The sequence below is a fragment of the Perognathus longimembris genome, unplaced genomic scaffold, assembly GCF_023159225.1.
Source record: "Perognathus longimembris pacificus isolate PPM17 unplaced genomic scaffold, ASM2315922v1 HiC_scaffold_5901, whole genome shotgun sequence".
Taxonomy (NCBI): domain Eukaryota; kingdom Metazoa; phylum Chordata; class Mammalia; order Rodentia; family Heteromyidae; genus Perognathus; species Perognathus longimembris.
The window spans coordinates 27,783-42,591 of NW_025961380.1; the positions used below are offsets into that span (position 1 = coordinate 27,783).

General features: G+C 43.2%; 2 protein-coding genes across 2 annotated transcripts in view; one reads left to right on the forward strand and one right to left on the reverse strand.

Annotated features, from left to right (window-relative positions):
* The window catches only part of Ankmy2 (ankyrin repeat and MYND domain containing 2), a 32,188-nt gene extending 18,872 nt beyond the window's left edge, over positions 1-13,316 (reverse strand). Inside the window, exons 1-2 of the mRNA XM_048337667.1 lie at positions 13,033-13,316; positions 4,983-5,047 (exon numbers count right to left, since the gene is read on the reverse strand). Coding sequence (XP_048193624.1) covers positions 4,983-5,047; positions 13,033-13,099 — 132 coding nt within the window. The 5' untranslated portion in view covers positions 13,100-13,316. The remainder of the gene's footprint in view (positions 1-4,982; positions 5,048-13,032) is intronic.
* A 387-nt stretch (positions 13,317-13,703) lies between these two features.
* The window catches only part of LOC125345539 (eIF5-mimic protein 1), a 56,737-nt gene continuing 55,631 nt past the window's right edge, over positions 13,704-14,809 (forward strand). The window contains exon 1 of the mRNA XM_048337669.1: positions 13,704-13,832. The gene's annotated coding sequence lies outside the window, so the exon portion shown is untranslated. The remainder of the gene's footprint in view (positions 13,833-14,809) is intronic.

Here is a 14,809-nt window from a genome sequence, read left to right on the forward strand (position 1 = left end):
AATTGAATTTAATGTGTTACTGTCCAGCTTTAAAGATGGAATGACTTAGCATCATCTTATGTGATGCTCTGCTATAGCTTGCCTAACCCTGTACTAATTATTCCCAATAAGGGAGGCCATAGAGTCCATGTTTCTTTGGGTCTGGCTCACTTCACTTAGTATAACTTTTTCCAAGTCCTTCCATTTCCTTACAAATGGGACAATGTCATTCTTTCTGATAGAGGCATAAAATTCCATTGTGTAAATGTACCACATTTTCCTGATCCATTCATCTATGGAGGGGCATCTGGGTTGGTTCCAGCTTCTCGCTATGACAAATTGTGCTGCGATGAACATTGTTGTGCTGGTGGCATTACTGTGATTTTGTTTGTGGTCTTTTGGATAGATACCCAACAGTGGGGCTGCTGGGTCATAGGGGAGTTCTATATTGAGCCTTCTGAGGAATCTCCATACTGCTTGCCAGAGTGGCTGAACCAGTTTACATTCCCACCAACAATGAAGTAGGGTTCCCTTTTGGCCACATCCCCTCCAACAATTGTTATTATTAGTTTTCTTGATGCTAAGTGAAATGAACTCCATGATATGGAAACAAGTGATATATCACAGTTATAACTACTTTCAACGTCCTATGTGAATGTGTAGTTTCTATTATTGATGATGTTTTGTATCACCTTCCTATGTTTGTACCTACACTATCTCTGTAATCTTATCTGAGTATATTGGAAACCGTGTTTACTGGTATTGGAAGTAGGAAATTCAAAGGGAATACCAAATTCGAGAGACACGGGGTAAAAAAAGAGAAATAACTACAAAAGCAATACTTGCAAAACTGTTTGGTGTAAGTGAACTGAACAACTGGGCGGGGGGGAGGGAAGGGAGGGAGGGAGGGGGGCATGAGGGACAAGGCAACAAACAGTACAAGAAATGTATCCAACGCCCAACGTATGATACTGTAACCTCTCTGTACGTCAGTTTGAAAATAAAAATTTGAGAAAAAAAAAAAAAAAAGATGGAATGACTTAGTATTCACAAATAAATATTGTTAGGTCCTCTCCCTAAGGGCTCCATGTAGATGCCCCCACCTCATTGTCTCCACCCAGTTACCTGGGTAACCTGCAAACCTGGAGGCAGTTACCTCCCCTTTCCCTGAGGTCACATCCTAATCTACCTGGCCACACCCCTTGCCCCTGCCCTAGATATAAGGCAGGGCTGGGTGGGGGTCTCTCTCTCCAGCCATGGATCATCTTGGCCACAGGCCAGCAGTTCAGTAATAAACTTTCTCTCCTGACTGAATACCGCGTGGCGTTCTCCTTTACTGGCTACCTACTTTAAAAAACCTAACAGAAACCATGATTGGTTTCTAAGACTCATAAAAGAAATGGGGAATGAAAAGGCCTAAGTGACTCCATCTTAAAAATCTAAGCTTGCTCTCTCCTAAATCAGGAGCTTACAGAGAAAGCGTGCACAAAACATTTTTTGAGAAAAACTGCCAAATGTCTTAAACGGAGGATGTATGTGTTAGATATAAACATAGATTGAAGTTTAACTTTAGGAATGCAGTTTAGCACTCTGCTAACAACTATGGCCCTCTGCTAACAAAGTTAACTATAGATAAGATTAGCCTATTTCCCTCTGCTTGCCTTGAGCAGAAGTGCTCAGGGACAGTGCCCAGGCCCTGAGTTCAAATCCTGTGAATGCCAATGGGAGCAAGCCATCCCAGCAACAAGCACCTAGACCACTGGTACTCAGCCAGTTCCGGGAACAAGTATCATGGAGTGGAGTAAGAGGAAAATGATCACATCCAAAATGGAGTCACTTTATCTCGCCCTTTCAAAATTAATCAGAGCCGGGGGTCAAGAGATAGTAGCTTGTCCATCTAATGTCCATACCTGAGTATAAGAACTAGCCAAGTCGCCCAATTTTTAATTTTGTGTCCTAAGCCCTTCCTTTTGCCTTAATATTTTTTTGTCCAGCCCCAGCCTCATGAGACTTCTTCCAGGCTTCATTCAAGGACTGGCATCTACCACCAAGGGACCCTGCTGCTCGCCTTTTCCAGGAGAGGCCACATTTCTGCCTTTTACCCCTAATGCCGATGCCTCTTGCCAGCAGGAAGCAGCCAGAGAGTCTTCGCCCTTTTTCATAACTATTAAAAGGCTGGAATGTTAGGTCCTCTCCCTGAGGGCTCCATGTAGATGTTCCCACCTCACTAAGTCTCCACCCAGTTACCTGGGTAACCTGCAGACCTGGAGGCAGTTACCTCCCCTTTCCCTGAGGTCACCTCCTAATCCACCTGGCCAGACCCCTAGCCCCTGCCCTAGATATAAGGCAGGGATGGGTGGGGGGGTCGCTCTCTCTTCTCTCTCTCCTCTCCTGCCATGGATCACCTCAGCCACAGGCCAGCAGTTCGGTAATAAACTTTCTCTCCTGCCTGAATACTGCGTGGCATTCTCCTTGACCGGCTACCTACTTAAAAACCTAACAAATATATTGTATTCACGTCTCTGCACTCAAATTAGAAAAGTAGTGCTGCAATTTCATAAAATGTTATCATAGTGTTACAAATAGTTCATAAATTCTAAGAAGCACATTTGCATATTCAACATCTGTGAATTTTGTTTCTGTTTACAAGAACTAGAATCTTACAACTATAATCAATTTACATCCCCTCACTTTTTAATGTCTCTGAATTCTAGAGGTCTTAAATCTGTGGCATCTTAAAGCCAATGAAATCCAAAAAGTAAAAATTCTCCATTGCTCTTCATTTCCCAAACACGAACTTAAAAGAAGCTTGTTTAACTGATTTTTATGGAAAATGAGCTTATATGATTCGTTAAGTACAATAATCTTAAGGTAACATTGTTTATTTCCTTTTTATTGTCTTCTTGAAAGAAATAGGGTCTTATCTTGCTATGTATACCTACTACTTCAGACTTCTTAGTGGTAGGATTTCAGTTATATGTCACCATGAACATCTCCATCATTCCTAAATCAAATGAGTCATCAATATTAGGTTATGTCTATTTCTTATAGACATGGAAAACATTTTTATATAAATATTGTATATAAAATATTTTTATATTTTGCATAAAGAGGTTTCATTAAAACAAATCAGTTTATGTGCTTAACCTCCATATCATTAAATACATCACTGATTCACTGAGCAAGTAACTTACAGAGTAATTTGTTAGACACAGACATACACACTGTGGGTAACAATCAATAAATTCCTTGCACCAATATTCCAAGTCTGTGACATGTCAATTTTAGTATGAGTTATGGTTTAGATTTAAATATCCTCCCCTAAAAGACAGTAAGATAAAAGCTGGGTCACCGACTCGCCTGGTGGCACTATCGGAAAATTATGGAGCCTTTAGGAGAAGGGGAGAGCAGATGAGTTATTCATTGCTTCCTAGACAGCAGGAGGTGAGCAGCTCTGCTCAGCCACATAGTCCTATTATGCTTTTCTGCTGTCACAGGCGCAAAGCAACAGTGTTGAGCGACCAGGAGCTGAAATTAATCAAACGAATCCTTCCTCCTTTAAGCTGATCTTCTTAGGTATTCCAGCATAGTGATAAGAAACTGACTAACACAGTAGAGGTGACATAGCAGATGAGGAAACTAGTGTAAGGGGTAAATAACATAAAAGGTACCGCCAGAAGGTAAAGTTTATTTTTCTGCAAAACACATTGAAGAAAGGCCCTCTGGCAAGGTAATATTTGACCAAAGCCCTGAAGAAAGTTTTAGAACAAGAGATACAACTAGAGAATGAAAGACACAGGTGAAGGGAGAGCAAGTACAGAACTCAGGAAGACTGGGGCATTTCCATTATGCTCAGGATCCATCAAGGCCAGTCTGTCTCAGCCCACTCAAAATATCTCCAGAAACACTCTGTGGTCTCTTTGTCTTTCTCCTGGTGCTTCTAAGGATGGATACTAAGTATAAGGTCACTCTCTGTCAAAAGTCTTGGAAAACCTTTTGTCAAGCTACAAAAGGGTCATTCTATTTCAGTATCTTCAGTTTTCTTTTTTCTTATGAATGGCCACTGAGTTTTAGCAAACACATTGTAGCATCTGTGGATATAATCATATTTGTTTCTCCTTCTGCAATACACTGAATAGCATTGAAAGATTTTTCTAAAACTTAACCAACCTGACTTTACCTGGCTATAAATCAAATTGCTAATAGTTGATTTACTATGTTTATAAATATAAATTGTGCTTCGTTCCCTATTTTTTGTTGAGGGGGAAGCTTCTTCCCACATGCCATTACCATTCACTAGGCTTATCAATCCAGCTGGGAATCTTTACATGTTTGAGTAAATTAATGATATAACTTTGTAAAATAAGAATGAACTGATCCTTTAAGTTTAATAACAATTACTTAGGTTTGCTGAACTTTAGCACTTTTTATCTATTCATCCATCAATTGATAGGACATTTGGGTTGCTAATTATTGTGAATAAATGCTGATATAAAAATACATATTCATTGTTGTGCATCAGTGGCTCATAACTATTCTGATCTACCCAGGAAGCTGACAGCTGAGGATTGCAGTTCAAAGCCTGCCGGGGTTGGAAGCCCACAAGACTGTTATCTCCAGTGAACTAACCCACCCCCCACCAAAAAAATGGAGCTGTAGTTCAAGGGATAGAGTGCTAGCCTTGAGCATAAAAGCTTTGGAGAAGGGGGAAGGCGGGGGGGGGGGGGGGGGGCGGGGGGGATACCAAGGCCCTAAATTCAAATCTCAAGATAAGTACTCAAAAGAAGTCCTTTTTTAAAATACCTGTTTACCTTTATTATATACTTAGGACTTGTAGTGATACTATAAGACATGGCTTTAGATCCTTGTTTTCTTATATTTGGTTTAGACACTGTTAGTATAATTTGGAGCAGAAAGGCTAGAAAATAGCTTTTATTGACAGATTTAGAAATGATCCATTCTCATGGGAAATGAAACCATGTTATCAACATTTTGTATTTTACCTCATCCAAACAGTTAACACGAACATTCTTCGTGGATAATAGGGCTCCAGCTTCTTGGACAGTACCTGGGGGGAAAATACATAAAAGTTAAGATTGTCACTGGCGGCAATACACATTTTTCCCCTGTGGTAGGAATCTAACCCAATACCTATATTTGCTAGGCAAACATTCGACCATGAAGCTGTATCTCCAAATTAAGGCAATAAGCACCCAATCACACACTATTTATTTCACAATTAACTCTCCTCCCAGGAATACACTTACACTAGAATGGTTTCACATTGTTACTTTTGTGACATTAAATTGGTCACATTTTCTTCTTGACAGAATAGCCACAAAGCATGAGACTTCATATTGAAACAAACATTTTAGAAAACATCTAATCCTAATCACCACGTGAAGCTTAAATTCCAGTCCTTTTCCATTGGAATTCAAAACACAGTCATACCTTCACAACATGGCAGCCCTGGGTCTTGTGAACTAAAGGCACATTTGTAACAAAATGTCTGGTTTGGGAACTGTTTGGGTAAAATATATCTGTAAAATCTGTACTATATAAAAGCACTCCCCTGTCAGTCTTCAGACTGCTACATTGAAAGTAACAATTTGAAATTGAAATGCAGTTCTCTACAAACACGGAAACAAGCTGTGACTGGGGCACAATTAACAGGTTTTTCCAGTTTTCTGTGAAGATAATGGTAGAAGCCAGTGAGTGGCTGCAGGATAGAACATTCCTATTATCATCATTAATCCAAGATGCCACATGTTCTGCCAAATAGTTTCTGGTTTGACTGGGATGAGAACAATGTAAGTAAATGTTCTCTGGGAGAAAGGATGAGACAGCCTGTCCTGAAAAACAAGGTCAGGAGCATCTCTCAGCAAAATGACTTCTCTTTGGAGAAGAAGTTATGATTTGAGAATGTGCTAAATTTTGTTAAATCTTCCCTAATCTTTTTTTCATTTCTTTATTGTCAAAGTGATGTACAGATGGGTTACAGTTTCATACATAGGCAGTGAGTACATTTCTTATCAAACTTGTTACCTCCTCATTCATTTTCCCTGGCTTCCCCCTTCCCTATTTCCCTCTCCCCCCATGAGTTGTACAGTTGGTTTACACCATATAGTCTTGTAAGTATTGCTGTTACATTGGTTTGTCTTTTTATCCTTTGTCTCTCAATTTTAGTATTCCCTTTCCCTTCTCTAGTTCCAATACACACATATACAGTATCCAGGAGGGTACTAAAATCAGTTACAGTGATTCGGGAGTAAAACCACAGGAAAGAAATACAAAAGGAAAAGAGCATAATCTCACATGGCACGGTGAAAATAACAAAAATGACATACCACTTGTTTCCATAACTTGAATTCATTTCACTTAGCATCATCTTATGTGTTCATATGGACAGAGCTATTCTAGTCTACTTTTTCTATTAGGCAAGTTGCTTCAATGTTCCTTAGCAATAAGAGAAATGTCTCTTGGGTAGGCATGAGCACCACTGTTGGGAAACTGTCAGGAGAATGATCTATGTGTCTCTGGTGTTGACGGCAGCTCTTTTTGCAAACCGCACATTTCTTCTAACCCCAAACTCTCAGATGTAAGTAAACTCCACCTTAAACTTCATCCTTCCTTACCTGTGGCTTCACCTCATAGCCCTTCTCAATCTGCTTTAGAGAAGGATCAGAACAGAACTGCACCTTCAAATCTGCCCTTGAAGAAAATACCTTATTTGCAAATCACCATGTTCTCCACTGAGCACTAGCTGAGGTTATTTTCTTTCTGGACAGGAGATATTTGTGCAGTAAACAGAGAATGCCATGGGGGATTGTGAGCATGTCAAATCCTGCTGCAGATTAAGAACAGGATGGGGAATGCAATTATAAACTTTTAGATCTTGTGAGAGTATTGCTACTAATTGTATAAAACATTAGCCCAATGGCCAGAAATCTAAATTAATCTGTCTTGCTCAGGAAAAACCTGAAAAGAAAGATAAGGCATAGTATAGTTTAGGGGAGGGGAAAAAACAAGAAACTTTTTTGTGCTAAATTCTTACTCAGTAGTCTGAGATCAACTGATGTCAGATGTTAGAGGTTTTCCATGACATCAATTCAACAGCAATGTAGCAATGTAGCAATGGGGTGTCCTCATGTGAGAATTTGCTAGGGGAGCTCACAGAACTCAGGAAGACACTTTACTCCCACTTACCTATAATAAAGATACTACAAAGGGATATAGAGGAATACTCCAATGGAGGAGATCCCCATAGGGTAAGGCATAAGGGAAGAGGCACAACATCCTTGGACATTCCACCCACCAACAATGTGGAAATACTGAACCCAGTCATAGTTCAGGGATATTTATTATTGAGGCTGGCAGGAGAGCATATAAACCTAAAGACCCTTAGCTTCTAGTCATCGCTTAAGCTTTCTAATGAGAAGCCCATATTCTGAAGCAATTCAGAAGCCCACCATGAGTCCACTAACCAGAACAAAAGATACTTCTGTCACCCAGGAAACTTCCAGGGATTAGGATTTCTGTTGCCAAGAACCAGGGTCAAAGATCATACATCAGATCAAAAGATGTATCCAGCACCCCTACTGATTAGGAGAGGCTTAGAGGGTATAAGTCTCTGTGTCAGGAGGGGTACAGAGCAGATAGATAATTCTTATTATATCACACAAGCACACTACATGAACACACACACATACACACACACACTCAATAGGCTAAGGCTGGCTGCTTGAACTACAAGAAACTAGTTGAGAAAAGCATCTCAAACAGGGATTCTTTAGGAGGGGACTGGATTTTGGAAAATAGATAAGCAAAGTGCACTGAAAGGACAAAGAGGAAATTGTGATTATGTTTAATTCATAATTCGTCATTCTTCATTTGCTGGCACTTGGCAGGAATCACAAAAGAACTTGGGATAGTTCAGAAATGGAAAACACTTGGCTCATGCACAATTTTTACTTGTCATTCCCTACTAGGAGACTACTATCAGACAGTATTTTGCCATTAAGTTTGAAGATAAATTGTCTGACTCTGGGAAATAAATGTGCTCAACGTAATTTAACAAATTCTTAGGGTAGGAAGCTTCATCACTTTGTAAGAAAGGGCATACAATCAGCCAATAATTACCTTCCTCTAAGACAAAACTCATCAGATCTATAGGAACAGAAGTAATATTGATGTCTGTTTCCCTGAGAAGAAATTCTGCAAGCTGCTCAAACCAAAGAAGAAAAACACAACATAACCTGCTTCCTTAGGGTAGGCATGAGCAATTTATTTGGGTAAAGAAGCATTTCAACAGAAGAAAGGTAATATAAAAAGTGATACTATAGACTGGAGGCAGGGATCAAGTGAAAGAGCACTAGTCATGAGCAAAAGAAGCTGAGCAAAAGCAAAAGGCTTTGAGTTCAAGCCTCAGTGTAGCAGTGTAGGCACACACAAAAAAGTGATTTTCTCAGTTTTGCCCTCTTTTCTCACTGGAGACTTTCAGGGCCACTCTGAAATTCAACCAGACCTACAAAACCCTGTTTCCTCATCTGTGAAATACAATCTTATCTATCCCATAGGACTCTACAGAGGACAAAGGGCTTGCTCAATAGTGGGACCATTATTTTATATTCAGAGCAGAACAATATAATTCATTGTTACATTTCTAGTATCTAGATTGGAACTATAGGTTACTATTAAAGATAAACTGATGTAGCCAAACCAAATGACAAAAGAAAACAGACAATATGTTTCCAGCAATCCTTCTAAAAGCCCTGACATTCAGGAAGGTATGGGTTGTGTTTGTGTTTGGTTTTTTTGTTAGTTTTGTTTTGCAGTACTGGAGAGCGAACTCGAGAACTCCTAAGTGCTCTACTAAATGCTCTACTACTTGAGCTATGCCCCAGTAATTCTAGGTTTTAATTTTCAGATAGGGTCTCTAGCTAACTTTACTTGGGTTGGCCTTGAACCTACATCCTCTGACCTCTGCATTCTGTGCATCTGGGACCACAGCTGTATGTCACCAAGCTCTGCCTGTTTTTTGAGATAAGGTGTCCATAATTCTTGCTTGGTCTGACTTCCCCAGAAATCTTCATGTCTGTACCTCAGAAGTAGCTGCAATTACACATGTGTAATACCATACTCTGTTTGTTTAGTACTTTGCAATACAGGGCCTAATTCATGCTAGGCAAGCACTCTACCAAAGCTACTTCTTCAGCTCTCAGGGCAATTTAATTTAAATAAGTTATTTAATAAAACCCCACAAAATGGCTGTTTTAAGGAATTTATATCTAAATTAAGGATTAAAAATGATTTGGTGGTTGGGAATGTGGATTCGTGGTAGAGTGGTTGCCTATGCATGCATGAAGCCCTGGGTTCGATTCCTCAGTATAACATAATCAGAAAACACTAGAAGTTGAGCTGTGGTTCAAGTGGCAGAGCACTAGCCTTGAGCAAAAGAAGCTCAGAGACAGTGCTCAGGCCCTGATTTCAAGCTTCAGGACTCGCAAAAAAAAAATGATTTGGCTTCATGGTGGCTATAATAAATAAGTAAATAAATAAATTTTACAAAGATATTTAAGGTACATTTATTAAAAATAATTTATATGTATAGATTCTTCTAAAACAATCATAGAAAGCCATACATATGTTTAAAAACTTTCAGGTTTCTAATGACAATATACATAAACATATATATGTAGTAGATTGTGTTGTTTCTAAAAAGTCTTCGTGTCATTGTCCATAAAGGGGAGATTAACATAATCAGCAACCAACCCCATACAGGGATTCCCAGAATTGCTCAGAAGGAACATGCAGAGGGGAGGAAATTGACCCCTGGAGCCCTGTGGTTCAGATCGGGCTGGCTGATGCTTTCCTTCCACTCTGACAACCATGTCACACTTCTGCTGCAGTGAGAAAATGTCAGGAGGAACGACTGTCCTCATTCCTGCATTTTCACATGGAGAACTTAGGAAAAAGTCACCTGCACATGGAAGCATCACCAAATTTGAAACCAGCTCTGCTTCCACAGAGAAGCACCATCCCACAATACTCTCATAAAGCTATAGCATAAAATTATTGTACAGTTTATCAAGATTAAATGTATGAAGCCGGACACCAGAGGACCATACCTCCTAGATACTCATTGGGCTAAGATATGAGGATAATTGTTTGAAGCCGGCCTGGGCAAGAAAGTCCATGAAATTCTTATCTCTAAAAAGCTAGACATGGAGATGTGGCTCAAGTGGTGGAGCACCAACCTTGAGCAAAAAAGCTAAGAGATAGTGCCCAGGGTCTGAATTCAAGTCCTAGTACTAGCATTAAATAAATGATTAAATGTAAAAAAAAAAAAAACCTGTAAAGTGCTTAGAATTACTCATGGCTTGTAACATGATTCAATCAATGTTAGGTGCTGCTATCTTCTCATATCTTCTGTATTTTCTTGAGAGAATGATGATATCCACAGACCTTCATTTGTCAATACATGACATATTGTTCCCACCTTGTTTTTTTCATTGGCCCAGGGCCAATTAAAGTGATGAAACACAGCATAACCTCATTCCCCAAGTGGGCCCACAAGTATCACATGCTAATGAGAGCTACATGCATATTGATTGGTTCTCTTTCATTTCATCTTCGGAATAAAACTGGTGGATGTCTCAGAATACATCCACTCACTTCTGTTTTCCATTTCCAAGACCTACTTTGCATGTGCATGCATGTAATGCCACTACTGGAGTTTGAACTCAGGACCTGGGCTGTCCCTTAGCTTTTCCACTCAAGGGTGCTGTACCACTTGAGTCACAACTCTACTTCCGGCTTTTTGATGGTTTATTGGAGATAAGTATCTCCTAGCTTCACACTATGATTACAGGTGTGAGCAACTGGCACTCAGCTTCAGAGACCTATTTATATAACTATCACAGTTTCCACTTTTAAAAGAATATATGACAGATGTGGGCTATTTAAAATAAGAATTTTTATTGCTGGTGGAGGTGAATTCTATGTTGTGTCTTTTTTGCCCACACAGTAACTGGTACATGACTGAAAGTTATATATCTCTAAATCAAGTCCCAGAGTCACCAAAGGCAGGGAGAATTAACCAGATTGGCAGTATTGAAAGACTGCAACACCAAATTGTGAGAACCATGAAATAAAAACCTAACCCAAAGCTCCAGAATTCCAGGTAAAGAGCATTTATATAAATCTAACTGTGAGCTGGGGATATGGCCTAGTGGCAAGAGTGCCTGCCTCGGATACACGAGGCCCTAGGTTCGATTCCCCAGCACCACATATACAGAAAACGGCCAGAAGCGGCGCTGTGGCTCAAGCGGCAGAGTGCTAGCCTTGAGCGGGAAGAAGCCAGGAACAGTGCTCAGGCCCTGAGTCCAAGGCCCAGGACTGGCAAAAAAAAAAAAAATAAAAAATAAATAAATAAATCTAACTGTGACTGAAAATTGAGATCTGATTAAATGGCTCAGTTCATTACCTGTTCTGCTCAAACCCGATTTTTTTTTTTACAGTTAGATTTTCTTGTTATTAAGAAGAAATTCACCTTGGCCTCAGGATTTAGTTGGGTTTGACTACTTGGAAACAAGACTAGAAACTGCTGCAATATCTGGCCTCTGCATTTTAGGGTGATGTGATGTGATGATCTCAGGAGCAAAGCCTGAACTCAGGAACTGGGCACTGTTCCCTTACCTTTTTCACTCAAGGCTAACACTCTACCACTTAAACCATAGCTCCACTTAGGGCTTTTTTCTGGTTAACTGGAGATAAGAGTGTCTGATTTTTTACCAGGCTGGCTTCAAACATGATCCCGACATCTCAACCTCCAAAGTAGCTAGAATTACGCGAGTCACTGGCACCCAGATGTGCTGTGGCTTTCTTATTCTTAAATTTAAAACAATCTCATTGCCACATGCCAGTGGCTCATGACTATGCTACTTAGGAGGCTGAGGGCTGAGGATCCCGGTTGGAAGCCAGCCCAGACGCCTGTGAGACGCATCTCTCCAACCAGCCACCAAACAGCCAGAAGTGGAGGTGTGGCTCAGGTGGCACTGGGCTAGCCTTGAGCAAAAGAGCTCAGGGAGAGTACCCTGGTTCAAGCCTAAAGCCCAGCACACACGCATACACCCTCACACAATCTGCTTAATCATGCCTGCAGGCCTCAGCATTCTCATCCCAGGGCAGGACAGCGCAGAGGCTTGAGGTCACGCTGATGACACCTGTGCCAGGTAACAGGTAATGGGATTCTGCGGGCAACTCCATGGGGAAGTCCACTCCGGGGCTGAAAGGAAAACATGGCTCCTGGCTCCTTCGGGCGGTTCCTTTCCTACCAACCGGCGCGGCGGAAGTGGGGCAGGCGTTGCACCGAGGAAAGGAAAGCACCAAGGAGCAGATTACTAGAGAGGCGGTGTAGCCAGAGCCGAAGGGTGGATGTGGAGGTGTGGGCAATTCCCTAGCCTCTCCGCAGGTTCCTAGCTCCGTCCCCCTCCTCCCCCACTCCCGGAGGCCCTGGATGTAAAAACCTCCAGGCGGCAGATTACAGACCTAGTTCTGTGCCCTTATAAAGAACACATCTAGCCAAGCGCTCCCGCCACCCCAAGTGGGGGCAGGGAGCCGCGAGAACTCCAGATCTTGCGGCCTCCGGTAGTCGAAAAGCCCGGTGGACCCCAGCCTAAGAACCCGAAACAGCCAGGCCTCCAAAGTGGGTCTCCAAGACCCACCCTACATTGGAGGAGTTTTAGAGCATGCACTTTACAGAGACCCACAACCTGGAGACTTTCATCATAACCGGAGAGGAGGAGTAGAAATCTACATTTCAAAACAGCTAATTTAGAGGACAGGCCTCAGACACCTCGGTTCCAATCCCAGCAATGTGTCTTCTATCTCTCCCGCCCTGCAAAACTAGGCCCTGGACCAAAGGGAAAACGTATTTCCAGGTCTGAAGCTCATTCTAGGGTCACCAGGGCCTGAGGCTTCCCCCACCCCAATATTCGCCACGCCCCCTAGCCAGGTCGGCCAGGTCCTGGTGGCTAACCCAGTAAGCCCTACCTTTCCCGATCACTTCCAGTAGCTCCTTTTCTTCCTCCGTCAGCTCGCCTTTCTTTATGTGAACCATTGCTCCCGCCAGCTTGAAGGTTATTTTGTTTCTTTGGAAGTGTTAAAAGAGAGTGGGAGAGAGAGAAAAAGAAAAGGTGTGTCTGCGTTAGAAAGTCAGCTGCAATGTGGCAACTTGAGAACGGGACACAGAGTAGCCAACTACGGAAGCACTAGACTTTTCCCCTAGCTCCCGCAAGCCGGCGGGCTCCAGGCGAGCTCGAGCGAGCCGGGCGGGCGGTCCCTGCAGGCCCAGCTGCGAGACACCGCCCCCCACATGCCATTGGTCGGGCTCGGAGGCGGAGTTGCAAGAAGAGTCAGCAAGAGACTCCAATTGGAGTATCCTAGGAGGACATAACCAAATGGAGAAAAGTGGAGGGGGGAATTAATTTATTCTTATATGTGCTGCCCTCTCGATTCTATCCTGTTAGGATATTTTCGTACACATAATATTCTTTCTTTCAAATCTGTAACTTTGTTGCCCGGGTTTAGCTTCTGGGTGGCGCGCAGAGGTCCTCGGATGTCGCCGTTTCTTCGAGGACAACCCCCAAGCAGGGCGCATTCCGGGAGGCGGGAAGGGCGGGTGGATGGGGCGGCGCAGGGGGCGGGGCGGAGCCGGGTTCCGTGTGTCTATGTCAATGTGTCTGTCCTTCACTCCTCCATTGTCTGCCGCCGCCACTGCCGCCGCCTCCACTGCCGCTGTAGGGACCGCCGCAGCCCCCAGCCCCGCGCGTCGTCGCTACCTCCTCGGACAGGTAAGACGTCGGCCCAGGTGAGGCCGAGACAACTCGAAAGGGCACCGGGACCGCAGCCTCTCGGGGTCTTTCACACAGAGCCAGACGTGGCGGGGAGGAAGCATGTGCCTCCCTGGGCGGCTGCCTGCCTCTCGGTGTGGAAGTGCCCGCTCCACCCCAACACTACCATAGACACGATCTCCATGTGCTCCCACAATGAAGACCCCCCACTCCTCCCCGACTCACCACGTTTGGCCGCCCGCGGAGACCCTGGGACCGCGCGCGCGAGGAGGGTGAGGGGATGGCCACGCGGTGGGGAAGCGGCACATGGTCTCGTGCGTGGCAGTGCCGGAGGCCGCCTCTTGGAGGCCGGTGCTGGGGCTCTGGGGTAGAGGTGAAGGGGAAAAGCACCCCCTTGCGCGCCAGGGGAACGCACGAGGGGAGGCTCTGAGAAGCTAGTTTTCTTTGGGCAAGCCCTCTCCTTCCCCCACCTCACCCACTGAAAACCGCCCCCTCCCCCCCAACTACTTGTCATCTCCTCTTGGCCTCTGGTAGCTATAGACGAAAACCGGACCGGATTGCCCAGTGGTTCCTGTTAGGGATGTTTGGGAAGCAAATTACACTTGCTCTCATACTTCGTTTAGGAGAGACAGCCTGGAGAGGGGGTGGGGAGGTAGGGCCTCTTCGCTCCGCGAGAGTTCCCAGCCTCTTTGTAACTCAGATCTTGAGATTTATGGAAATCGGGAGGGGGAGTGTGGAGAGGGCGGAGATTAAATTGGTGTTGCTGTCTATATATAGTCTTAGATTAGCCTCTTAATCCAACCTTCATTCAGCTGTGCGGCTTCAGGGTTCCACCACAGGTAGATGAGGGATAAATATCAGTGTCCCCTCCTGTGATTCAGGCGTGCTTGTTAAAATGTGTAGGTCTGCCCTTCATAGAAGCACTTCCACCACATATTTGCATCCGCCTTGAAAGCTTTTTTAGAAACTATTATTTA